This window comes from Corvus moneduloides, chromosome 1 (assembly GCF_009650955.1).
Source record: "Corvus moneduloides isolate bCorMon1 chromosome 1, bCorMon1.pri, whole genome shotgun sequence".
NCBI classification, from domain to species: domain Eukaryota; kingdom Metazoa; phylum Chordata; class Aves; order Passeriformes; family Corvidae; genus Corvus; species Corvus moneduloides.
In genome coordinates, this window is record NC_045476.1 from 130,211,142 (window position 1) to 130,224,522 (window position 13,381).

General features: G+C 39.4%; 1 protein-coding gene across 1 annotated transcript in view; it reads right to left on the bottom strand.

Moving 5' to 3' along the window:
- Window positions 1-13,381, bottom strand: part of EYA1 (EYA transcriptional coactivator and phosphatase 1) — a 162,723-nt gene that overhangs the window by 71,204 nt on the left and 78,138 nt on the right. The window contains 3 exon segments of the mRNA XM_032127417.1: window positions 659-804; window positions 1,178-1,247; window positions 3,124-3,204. Of these exon segments, the coding sequence (XP_031983308.1) occupies window positions 659-804; window positions 1,178-1,247; window positions 3,124-3,204 (297 nt within the window).

Here is a 13,381-nt window from a genome sequence, read left to right on the forward strand (position 1 = left end):
ATGTGGTCTGCCAGCAGACAGTCTGGCAGGAAAATGGTCTCACCCACGGCAGCTTGTTTTTAAATTAAATTTTTTTGGAAATATTTGCTATTTAGTACTATCTCCTTCATCGAGCAGACAGACCTTCAGTGGCAATTTACCTCAATTTTCACCTCCAGGGAGTTTTAAAACATTGGAAAGTGAGATTTTTTTGATGGAGGCATTTTTGAATCAGTTTTTTTGCCTGCTGAAAATCAGCACAGCCTCGCAGATTCATCTGTGTTCCAGTAATCTGTATCAGCTGAAATTCAGACCTTTACGTCCCCACGTAACCTCTGGCACCGCTGGGGAGCAGAGCCCTGAGCAAGTAGCCAGGGGCTGGGCCTGTGTAATGGAAGCACAGAGATCCCTCTTCCCACTTCAGTGCTGTATTCTTGATGTCACCAACAAAAAGCTAATGAACCTCTCCCCCCGATCCCAAAATGGGTCTTCTTGAGTACCTTTGTAGCTTGTTAATACATAAATTAAACACCACTCATTCCAAGGGGGGAAAATTTACAGTGTTCCACAAGAAATGCTCTAGAGCACAGCTGTCCCATTAAGTGACCTGAGGGTCACATAATCTTGATCTAAAAAACATTTACCTCAGGAATAAAGTAACACGGACGTGATTTCTTACCATATGAAGGGATTCCATAGGGTTGGCCGGGCTGGGGGTAAGTGGCATAGGCTGTAGCTTGTTGCATTCCCGTTGTAAACTGTGTCTGCCCATAAGCAGCCATCGTTTGTGAAGACGGGGTAGGAAGAATATGTGGGTAGGGTCTGCTATTGATTACAAATGACAGAAAATAGGACAGACACTGCATTAGACAGACATGTGTGTACTTATTTTTAGCCTTATTATAATCCTGCTGCTTCATTAACACATAATCATAGGCTGTGCTAGACAACAGAAACTTTAAGAGACAAAACCGTAAGAATCAATAATAAAAGAATAAATGAAATAAGAACTTTACAAATATTTTTCAAATACATTCTTAGCACTTAAAAAAAAAATGTTTTTTTCCCCTAGAAGCTGCTGCGGTTTAAATTATGGCTTAACAGATGGACTCAATTATTATTTTAAATGAGGTTAAAATCTGCCTATTCCAGTTATTATTATTACTACTACTATTATTATTTTAAAAAGATATCATACTTGGAAGGGTAAATCTGTGGTGGGGAGAACTGGTGTGTTTGTCTTGGGCTGAAACCACTGCTTCCAATTGCTGCACCAAGGAGAAAAGAAAGCATACAGAAGTGTAAATACACACACCAAAGATAAATATTATTTTTCCTAATAGAATTTCAGAGTATTAACAAGATTTTAATTAAATTCAAATATCATTGATACCTTAGATAGAAAATAATATTTTATGAGGAACTATACAAGAATGCTTAACATTAAAATCTTGATTGCAAATCTCAAATACTAAATTGCCCCTTTGTACACCTCCTGAGCCATAGTTTATTCTTTGGTTGCACACAGGCAACATTTTCAATGCAAACAACCTATTTCCTAATGGAAACATTTCCCTTCGTATTTTCAAAGGATTGTTGATATCTCAAGTGCAACATTTTATTAACTTTTAGGATTTTTAAGACCTACATTTTATGAAGGAGCTTTATGCATGCCTTGATTGAAAACATATGGCCCTCTTCAGAGCACGCGCCTCTTTTTAAAAAAAAAAAAATTCCTAATACAGACTATGTATTACCTTATTACACTTCTATTTTCTTCCACCTCATCTGCTGTCTAAAATGCTTTCAGACCTTCAAATCAGTGTTGCATAAAGATGTCCAAGGCGCAGATGCTGTTAGTGAAACACGCAGGCAGAGGAGGCTACACCGCGAGCTGCTCCCTGAGCAGCCCCGCGCCTCTGACACGGAGCCTCTCACCAGCCCAGCCCATTGCTGTCAGCATCTCTGGGTGCTCCGCGGAGCGTGGCGGCTGTGCTGGCCTACTCTGCTCAGGGCGATATTCTTGGGAGCCCTTCCCTCTCTGGTTACTGTCTGGGTGTCACTTCTCCTCAAGGTCCCAAGGTGGGCTTGGAAGCCTTTGCCAGGAAAGGGTCAGCAGCAGGTTATGAGACTACTGTAAAATCAGACAGCCCGAGAAACAACAGGCCTTATTGCTAAGTACTTGGAAATAAACAAGGCACTCATAATTACCCCTCGCCAGCTACCCCTTTCCTGGCCAGCTACAGGGAAAATCCATCATCTTTACACTCTGGGAGGGAAGCAGGGAGCCTCTTTCTGTGCCTTCTCCACCCAGTAATTTTTCTTTTCTGTGGCCTATGAGGCTGCAAAACTGCCAAATGTTGCAGTCCCACCTTTAGTCAGATCACCACAGATGTATGTAGCTACCATTAGCTACACATTGTATTTTCTTCTTTCAGAAAGTTAAAATACCTTAGAAACCTTACTTTGGACTTTCAGGCTTGATGCTTTCATACTCAACAGCCTGTGCAGAAAACAGAGGCTGTGACAAGACCAGGAAAGGGCTGGCTACTAAGCAGTCAGACTGGTTTCAAGATGTCAAATTTTGCTACTATGGAAACGTAATCCCACAATATATTATTAGTTCATTCTTTTGATTTGATTTGCACCATAAAAATAATGTGCTAGAAGTACCACAGTTAGTCCTCAGGTGTGCAAAACTGAGCAAACACCTTAGGTTGTTCTCACAGTGCTTGTAAGCTGTCAGAACCTAAGATGCATTTGGCTTCCATGAAGAAAAGAAGCCTGACAAAAGAATGAATGTCTTGGTAATAATAAATTACAGTAAGTGAGGAAGACCTACCCCTCAATTAGAATAATAGTCACAGAGGTTTACTCACAGAAAACACAAAGTAATTACCCTGGGCCAGAATGCTCCCTAGTGAGACTCCCACCAAAGACACCAATGGACATTAATAAGCCTGATAATGTAATGCTCCTTACTTGGGGAAAACTCCTGTTGACTTAGACTAAAATGAACAGAAATAAGTATAAGCTGGAAAGTGCAAAAGGCTTTTTTAGAGATGTTCACAGGTTTAGACCGTGCAGGATAAGAAAATAATAAATGAAAAAATTCTGAGGTTAAAACTTTTGTTTATTCCTTACCTGATCCTGAGAAATTGTCTAAAGACCCGTCTGTGGTAGTAGTAGTAGCGATCTCACTGCTGTTCATTGGTTCTGTTTTAACTATAGAAATATAAACAGGAGATATTCTATATGCTCCTAATATTCTTGCATGTGCATGCACACACACTCACTACAGATACAAACTCAATAAAACAAAAATCTGCCAAAAACGTTCTAAATCATGGCTATGGATATTTTGCATGTTATGTATTTGTGTATACAAACAATGCAAAATACTGGCAGCTATGATTTACACATGAATATAAGATGATCAAGAGGGTTATTCCTGTCCCCAAGGAATAAGAGCCACTGTAATGAACCAGAAGTCCCCATGCAACTCTCTGCACCTGTCCTGATTCCTCTTAATCCTGCAGACCCAACAATAAGGATCCACATTTAGATCAGGTCACACAGCATTTACAGGCTTGAAAGACAGCAAACTGAATAAGACAAAAGAGGAAATAATTTTTAAATGGGTTTTGCTGAGGGCTGTTCAAATTTTGTTTCCAATTAAATAAATTTTCAGAGGAAAATGAAGGATTTGTGATGAAGTAAAACACTTTCCTCAAGGTGGATTTCTTCTCTCAAAATGAAAACCAACTTTATACACAACAACCCTGAATAAAAAAAGGGGAACACAGTCTCACCATATACTTCAAAGAATGCTTTAAAACATTTTATACCCCCTGCACCCACAACATAACACGGCTATCTGAGAGTAGAAAAGAAAGACACCAAGAGATTATCTCCTGGCTCATGCTGATTCATAATTAATAATCAATTAATGCCTTTTAATAAATCCTCAAGTAAATAAACAATTTTCCTTTATGTCAGTCCAGTGCAAACTCCGTAATGTTTGGATCAGGAGAATATCCTGATCCAAAGAGCAAGGATGGGGCTGACCTGGCATGGATGTAAAACAGGCACCAATAGCTACTCCCAGAGAGTTAGCAGAACATCATGGCAATCCCTAAAATCCATTTTTACACACCTGGCTTTTGGGGCTACAGCATGCCAAAAGCAACTGAGGATGATGTTTCAGAAAACAACAGAGCTGGTCTTACTATCAACATCCCCCCTTTTGCCCTGGTTGACACACACAGAGACGCCGCTGCCCACGCGCCAGCGCTGGTGCATACCTGACCTTTTAGTGAGGCAGTTCTCTAACACTGCTGAGAGCCAAACTGAGAAAGCCAAGGTAAACTGCACCACATTTGACATGTAAAGCCTCAGTGTCACCACACATGCATACGTGAGTGCCTGTATGTTTGTCTATACGTGTCTATTCAGGAATTACAACCATCATTAGCAGGAACCTTTTGGTACCAACTTTGGAAAAGGTGAGGCAGAGAGACTTCCCTCTTTTCACTGAAGACCTTTCCTTTCATTCCCAATCCAAATTCTTATTTCTGCATGTCTATTGCCTTCAACACGCCTCCTCCATGGGATTTGTAAGAAATCTCCCAAGATTTTACTAATCATCCATTATTTTCTTTTGACTCTCATGCAGGATTTTTGTCTGATAACTTGGGAGGTCAATGCTTAGCTGCACACAAAACTGCTGTATCATCTTTTACAAGCAGTGCAGTCCATTTAGGAAAGTTTCATGAAATGAAATGGCTGGTGCAGAGGGTCCAGTGTCCGGAGGTTAGGTATTTTTGAGAGGGGTTATTCAGCTTGAGAACATTAGCTGTACTTCTGCAAAGCTTTTTTGAAACAAGTGAAGTCCAAGAGACTCCCTAAGGGGAATTAATGTGGTAAGAAAAGGTGGCCACGAGGTTCACTTCAAAAGTGCACTCATGATCTGAACCATAACTCTAATACAAAGGTATTAAAACCATGGCATGTAAGTTATTCACCATCCATTTAATGACTAAATACTGAAAGTCTAACACACAGATACAACGAAATACTTATTGCAAAGTGTCTATCACAAGTATTTTTTCAGAAACTACCAGACTTTCACAGCATGTTCTACAGTTTGTCAGTCTAGATATGAAAAATTGTAGCATCTACATTATCTTCTGCTTTTTCTTAGAAGGTTATCACAGCTACATTTTACAGTCAGACTCATTCTTCTCTCTTCTCTGAGTTCCCCCAGAATTTGCAAGTCTTCTGAATTTAATTTCCATAATGCAATTATACTTTTGGGAATAACAATGAAAGATGCTTTCCTCTATAGCTGGTATCTGTGGTGGGGGAAAAGAGAGGAAGATAAGACAGATCAACCTAACTTGGAGTAAAGGGTGGAAGCTTTCAGTATGTGCTTTCTCCAAACTCTTCCTTTTCTCTATTGGAGAAACAATATGCCTTATTCCTCATTTTTGGATCACTGCAAATTAGCAGTCTGAAGACTATGCTAGGGTTCACACAATATAGAAAAGCATAGCATCCATCATTTGTCCTAGATAAAAAGCAGCCCTTCTGAAAAGGACTTGGGATTTCTGGTGGATGAGAGGTTACATGAGAGCTGGCAATGTCCATTTGCAGCCCAGAAAGCCCAGCTGTATCCTGGGCTGCATCAAAAGCAGCGTGGCCAGCAGGGCAAGGGAGGGGATTCTGCCCCCTGCTCTGCTCTTTGAGACACAACTGGGAGTACTGCATCCAGCACAGGAAGGACATCAGCCTGTTGGAACAAGTCCAGAGAGGGACACCAAGATGATTAGAGGAGTGGAGCACCTCCCCTGCAAGGAAAGGCTAAGGGATTTCGGATTGATAGAAAAGGTTTTGGGATGACCTAGTTGTGGCCTTCCAGTACCTGAAGGGAGCCCATAAGAAAGATGGAGAAGGACCTTTTACAAGAACATGTAGTGACAGGAAAAGGGACAATGGATCCAAAGGGAAAGAGAGTAGGTTTAGATTAGATATCAGGAAGAAATTCTTTACTCTGAGGGCAGTAAGGCACAGGAACAAGTTGCCCAGAGGAGCTGTGGCTGCCCCATCACTGGAAATGTTCCACAGTTGAATGGGCCTCTGAGCACCTCTCTGGATCCTTGTTCAAGATACCATTTTCAGAAAAAACATCATCAAAATGGAATTTCTGTCTCTGTAGCTAATGAGCAATATTTCTGTGCAACTTAGTTTAAAACTGAATGCTGTTTACTAGACATACTACTTTTGAAGATCAGGAAAACATGAAATACAATGCAGTGCCTTTTTGATGGGAATGAATTCCAGTTGATGATTGAGGTGCTCAGCAATTTTTCATAAAAAATTTGTCTTCTCTCTCAGCTGTTTTATCTCCTGAATACAAGAAAAACAGGATATAAGAAAGGATGTTCCCATTATTCCTAATCTGGATACCCATGACTTGGGTGATAATAAACGTGCTTTATCATGCTGCCTTTAGAAACAACCATAACCTTAATGAACCTTTGTGTCACAGACAGTTGGGAATTTAATAAAGGTGAAGAGGTCCTGAAAAACTCTCCATTCCCCAAGCACTTTAATCAAAATGCCTGAAAATGTCCTTCTATCTGTGTATTTCCTTCTATCAGCCTAAGCACATTTAAGAGGATGAAATCTCGCTATTCAAAGAAATAAACTGAGAATAGCCATGGGTTTAGCTGCTGGAAACATTTACATGTATTCTTACTTTAAAGGAAGGTCTCTTGTTTGTCCGAGGCAAAAACTGACCTGCAAGGGACCATATTTCATCCCAGGATCATGGGGAAAGAGAACTGCAAAGGGACTGCCTAAGGATACAAGTCTCACAGTCTGTCCCAGCAGCACATGAGTCATCCATGTCTATGATGAGAGACATATGGAGCTGTCCAAGGAAGCCAGGCTTTGGTCGGGCACAGATCTCACCCTGCCACATGCTGCCTACGGATGCTCTGGATTCCAGCTCTTCACATTTTCCATGACAATTAACATTTCTGCAATATGTCCTAAGCTTTCACAAGATGACACTGGGAAAGGAGTGGGAATATTGCCACATCTAGACAGCACACATTGCAAGCTTGCCAGTAACAGCCAACAACACCATGCTCAGTTGTGGCAGAGACCATGGAAAGCAACACAGGAAAGTTCCCATTTCTGCTGCTCCTTTATCAAAACTGACCTTTACAGAGGTGCAGAATCATCAGACTTGAAGTCTAGAGACAGACTCTGATTTAACAATGTACTACCAAGCTTTAGGGCCACCCAAACCACTCATGTAATAAAACAGATTATCAATAAGAAGTTCAAGAAGAAGACTGCCTTATCTTCTGCAAAAATTCAGTGTTTATTTAGAACCAGTGATTTAGATTTGATTTATATACCAAGGAGCTTAAGAAACCAAATCTAACAAAGAGATATTTTTCCTCCTTATTTTTTGTTTCTAGTCATTTGTGAGAATCTAAAAAGATTTAAAAAGAAACTGCGTAAGAAAACAACATACAGAGCAATAGAAAAAAATAGGAGTAGCAGATAATAGCACAAATGCTAGCTTGGAGAAAAAAGCACAAAAATTCAGAGATATCACAATTGCTGAGCTAATGTTATATTGATTGTCAAGATTTTTCTTCTAAAGGAACTTAGAGATTGCAAGTGCAATGTGCCCTGTTTTGTCAGCTGTATAGCAAAACGTGGTTAAAAAATTACTTACATGGCAGTTTCTGAACTCCACCGAGAGAGAGAACTTCAGACCAGAACCCACAAGTTCATGTGGTTCATTGGCCAAATAACAACTTTCTGAGTTCACAGCTTGTCATGCAGTTCCTGGTATATATATCAGTAAAGAGTGTTACGAGGAATGAGATGCTGGCTATTTTAAATATGGATTTAAAGATCTAATATTTGGCTACTCCTAACACAGAAATTGTAGAAATACCTCATAAAGATTGCACCTTCAAGCATGAAAAAATAAGGTTTTAAAATATCTTTTAAAAATTGCTTTTATTACATTAAATACATATAAGGCTTGCTCTACTGAACTCATCTTTGTTAACAGCTATGCCATATACACTAAATCAGAATAGAAATATTGCAAACATGCCTGACTAATTGAATTGGTTTTAATTGTGCAGTTTTAAGATTGAATTAACACTATAATATTATGCTCTTTGTATTATACAAATAAGTGGGTAAAATGAATGAGTGGGCAAAATGAAATTATTCCTGGCTGACAGCTCTCAGTATTCATGGGCTACAAAGAGACTCAACAAAGTGTAGTGGTTAGTTTGTTTACAGACATACATAAAAACATAATCTCTTGCCCTATTTTGCCTTGTCTGATCTTCAAATAATAGTAGTAGCTAAACACCATGTAAATCTTGATTAAGTATTTTATGTATCAGTTGCTCTTCACATACTGTTTTGCTTGACACCATCCTCTTTCTGTACTCACTAGAAGCTCAGAGTTCACCTGGAAGCTTAAAGATAGTTGTCACTAACAACAAGATGAAAATTCTATCTTGAACCTCTAAGCTGATGATTTTCCATTATTTTATTCAAACTGTAGTGAAGAACCTTGCAATTATAAAAAGGTTACAGGTTACTCGGTTGTACTAATTCCTATCCAGGATATTATTGTCTCTTCCCATCACAGATTATCAAATCATCAGCTTCTGACCATGAAGCCTGATAAACTTACTTGCTACTGCTTCTCAAAGCAGAGAACTCTTCCTGAATCTCATTGTCTGGAAACTACCAGAAGGTAATTTCCAGCCTAAATTTTTGTATGGTTTTCAAAGAAAGTCCCTGCTCAAAGCAGCACATTCTAGTTCAAGCCCAGACTGTTCCCTGCTTTCCCCTCCTCTGATGTAAGAGGCTTCAAAACTTCTCCAGTATTTGGGCTGTGGCTAACACTTAGGTTTCACCACATACACCCCCATGACCCTCATCTTGCTCTTATGTTATCCATTTCAGGTGAAACACCTTTAACATCCTTGTACCTGCTCACCTAGCAGTAAAAACCTTAAATTTACAAAGAAATGGTGTCACAGCTACAGTGCAAAATCAGAAAGAAAATTCAAAAACATCTGTATAGAGACAAGGTTGGACAGTATTTGTAGCTGCTAAGCAAGATTCAACTTGGATTTTTTTTGACAGGTACAGTCATGGGTTAAAACAGTCTCATTCACTGCAGTTAGGAGATGAGAGCATCTGAATCAAGCTAAGGTTCTTACCCCTTCACACTCACATGTCCAATTATACCAAATGTTTGTGTCTCTGCTCTGAAAATGGAGGCAGCATATATCCAAAACCAATCCTTTTAGAGGTGTCATGGACTATTCTATTCCCTTTTTTTCTTTTCCTCTTTTTAACTGGGAGTCTGACCATGCATGTTTAACAGTTTGCAGCATTCCCAAGCAGTCTTCATATTCTTTAACCAAAGCCAGACAGAATGACCAAAAAACATCACAGACCCAGCCATTAATGGCAAAGAAGGTTTTCTTCACTGCCTTCTGGGAACATGGACTTCTTCAAGGGAGCAAGAGAGCAGCATGTAGAAGTCAAGCCTGCTCTGACATTTAGGTGTACAAGACACAAGACTAACTCATGAAGACAGAAGCACAATGACAAAGCAGGTGGGACTTTCCATTAATGGGAAATAACTTGGCCGGGGTCTGAACTCCAGGACTGACAGACTTAAATTCACCTGGACAAAGAGGGATAGTGCTAGCCTCCATTCCCCTCCAGCCAGCTCCAGCAGCAGCAAATTCCCTAGCTTGTTTCATCAAACCTGGAAGCATGGGTACTTCACTCACTGACCAGGGTCAGATGACATGGCTAACCCTGAAGTGTAACCAAGTTTCATGCTTGTCTACCTAGGACAAGCAAAACCCATCAGAAGATTATAAGATGCAAATGCAAATGCTAAATCATCAAGTCACAAATCTGAAGTTGCTAAGGCTCTTCAAACACCACCCTACTAAGGTGTGATCTTTGACTAAGATGTTCTACTTCTGTTCCTTGGAGTTTCTGCAGGTGCACAGTGACAGCTGGGGCTGGATTTCCTTCTCATTTGTATTACTGGCCAGGCATATGGCATATGACATTTCATATGACGTTTGTGTTTGGAATCACACAATTGTACACGTGCATAACAGGCTGGTCCCACTGGAAAGATACCACACCTAGAATGATGTGTTGTGCCTACAGTTTTCAGTAAACTAGTGGACATCCTCACAGTTCCTTGAAATCCCACAGCCTGTGCACAACCACTGTGCACGTGGAGCTGTGGGACCCTCAGACACACTCACAGGGTGCTCTCACACCACCAGACTTCATCCACAATCTGAAACAGCATGTGCTGTGAACATCTATATGAGAAGCTTGCAAAAATAAATTATATTAAAATAATTCCAAGATGTTCCTTTTTTTTTTGTAAAGTAATTTGCCATTTGGAGTGTTTTGTCTCCCTCAAATGCCTGTGGGAACCAGTATTGCTATTAACTTATCACATAAATGAGGTCCTTTCTTTCAGGAAAAACTTATGGAGGAAACCAAAATAGAGAATCTTTCAAAAATGGATATAAATACATACAAAAAGAAAAGACAGTAAGTACATAAATATTTATTAGCCAGTCTCCTCCCCAAGACCTTGCAAAAGGAGTTGCTCAGCTGAGTCAGCAGAGAAGTGGACAAGTCATCTCACTAGCCAAGTACCTATGAAAGAGGAATAATAGAGCATTATGCTACATATGCTCAGAACAGACAGAAAGACTCTTGGGGAAGCAGGAGAATAAAAGCACAGGTAAGACAAAGAGTCTGGAAGGAAGCCAATGTCATACAGCAAGGAGAAAAAGGTGGAGAGGAGGGAAGAAAGGACAGTCCAAGCCAGCCCCTTTCCTTCACATAAACCTGCTGTATCTCATTTTTGTCCTTCAGAAGTGACATCAAGTTGAAGACTCATACTAGCCTCTACAGACTGCCAGCTTGCTTTTGGGAGCCCAGGACCTCTGCAATTTTTGCCTATGGCCAAACAACTGTTCTCTTGCACTCTTCTGGGATGAGTAAGGAATCCACAGCTTTTTCTGCTAATACCCTACTTAAAGGCAAACATTACATCTACCTTTAGTATGCTATTATTTCAGGATGTCTAAATATGGAGGTATCAATTACAAGTTTCATACCATCAAGCTTCTTACTGAAGACAAAAGTATAGAAACTTCAGCATACATAATTAGCAGGAACTCCAGAAATGAGTAATTAAAAGGTACCAGAATCCAACCATCAACAAAAAAAGCATCATTTTATCTGATTACCATCACCTACCACAACTTTGTACCCCAAAGCATAGAAAAATATGAAAAATATAAAAACATAGGAATAAATTAAAAAACATTCATTGCCAATATGAATTGCTTAATTGCAATACTAAAATACTATTTTGAGTGCTACAAAATATTGCTAGAATTACAAGAAATATAATTTATAGAAATATAATTTATTTAGAGAAATCTACATCACTTGCCATAACAACCAGCTCTACCCTCTCTATGGATTTCAACATCTTACTCCCCATTACTTTAGGAAATACTGAAAATAATTTTTTCTCCATTCTGTAATACTGCAACTTGACAGCAAACATACCACACAGTGCTGCCTTTTGAAACCCTGAAGATGGATTTATGTTCACCAGACTTAAAACAACCTTTCTAATGGCCACACATCAGATAGTCTCGTAGTGGAGAGCTTTGACTGCCTTTGTGTGAGATCTCATTCTCATGTTGCAGCAGGTACTCAAAGAGTGAGAATCATTTTTTTTCAAAGGAATTTTGATGTCCAACTCCCTTTGAAGCCTCCCTTCCTATGTATCTTTGAAAATCTGATCTTCAATTTGTTATCCATTTTCCCTTCCCACTTGATATGACAATGCCTTCCCTCCTTCCCTCTTGAAGGCTCAAATAAAAGGGCAGTAGCAGGCCTGTACTCCTTAAATGAATTAAGTAGTTGCTCAGAAAATCACAGCTCCTTTGCCCAGTCTTCATCCATTCTGTTCCATTCCAGTTTCATACAACATCATCACGATGGGCTGCAGGCTTCTGTTTCTCTCTCTATGCCATCCATCAGATTTGATTTACATTCTTTAGATAAAAGTAAAGATCACCATAGGCAGAAACTGGATGAAGTTGTCTGCTATGGAAAACAGATTTCCTACTCCTTTCAAATTTATTGATTACTCATGGCCTTTTCCCTCTAAAGGGTATCTACCAAAGTGGGCACTGGTGTTGGAATAGCCACCAGCTGTCTGATAAAAATTAATGAATGGCAATTTTATGAGCTTCTGTTGTTATTGTTCCTTTAACTCCTTCAGTATCAAACCACCATGGCAATTCACTGACAAAGGAAGATTAGAGATAAGGCACAACTATGAATATTTTGATCCCTACTCCAATATTTTTTTTAAGAGATTTTCTTAGGCAAGTCATAGAGAGCCATAATTTTTATGATGTCCAGTGTCTGCTCTTTTCTACAATAGAGGGTATGTTGTGGAAATACACTTAAGGAGAACATGGAAACCTCAAATACTGTAGTATTTATATAATCAGCACCATCTTGGCATACTAGGACTGATTTTTCTGAATGCCTTTAGCCAGACATTTTAGTGTTACTCCTCTGCATTTGATCCTGGGAAATTTCTGTCTGGTCAAGGTCTATAATTTCCTCGTTACTTCACCATCAATGAAGACCATACTGCCTGGCCAGGAGAAGAATTTTGCTCTATCAAAGTGAAATTAAGCACACAAAGAGTTATTATTTATAAGCTGCATGTAGAGATTAAATTCAGACTCAATTGCACAACTAAATCCCCATTCAGTGCTTTGAAAATTTACAGCTAAATGTGAAGCTAAAAATATTAGCTAACAACGTGAGCTATCTTCCAACCACATCCTCTTGCAGAAAAACATCAATAGAAGACAAGTCTGAAAATGTGCCTTAGAGGAATTAATGAACATTTGTTTGAAATGGAGCCATTTCACTTTCGGATGGGTATTTTTTCTGCTTCTTCTTTTTTCTTCCCTTCCCCTCATCTAGTGAACATATCCTGTGCTTCAGGGTATGGAAACCTGTCAAAATCACACTCACAGTCAAATAAAATTTAACATATCTTTACAAGATATTTATAACATGCAAATACCTAGAGGCCCTGCTTCTCAGTCACATGAAGATCCCTTATGCTAGAGAAGGAGGGCTCTTTCACATTAGTGAGAATGTGTGCATGGTAGACTGGACGCTGGTCTCACATATTATATTTGACATGTGAAGCTCCAGCAACACACATCTCCACTCCATGTGCAACAAG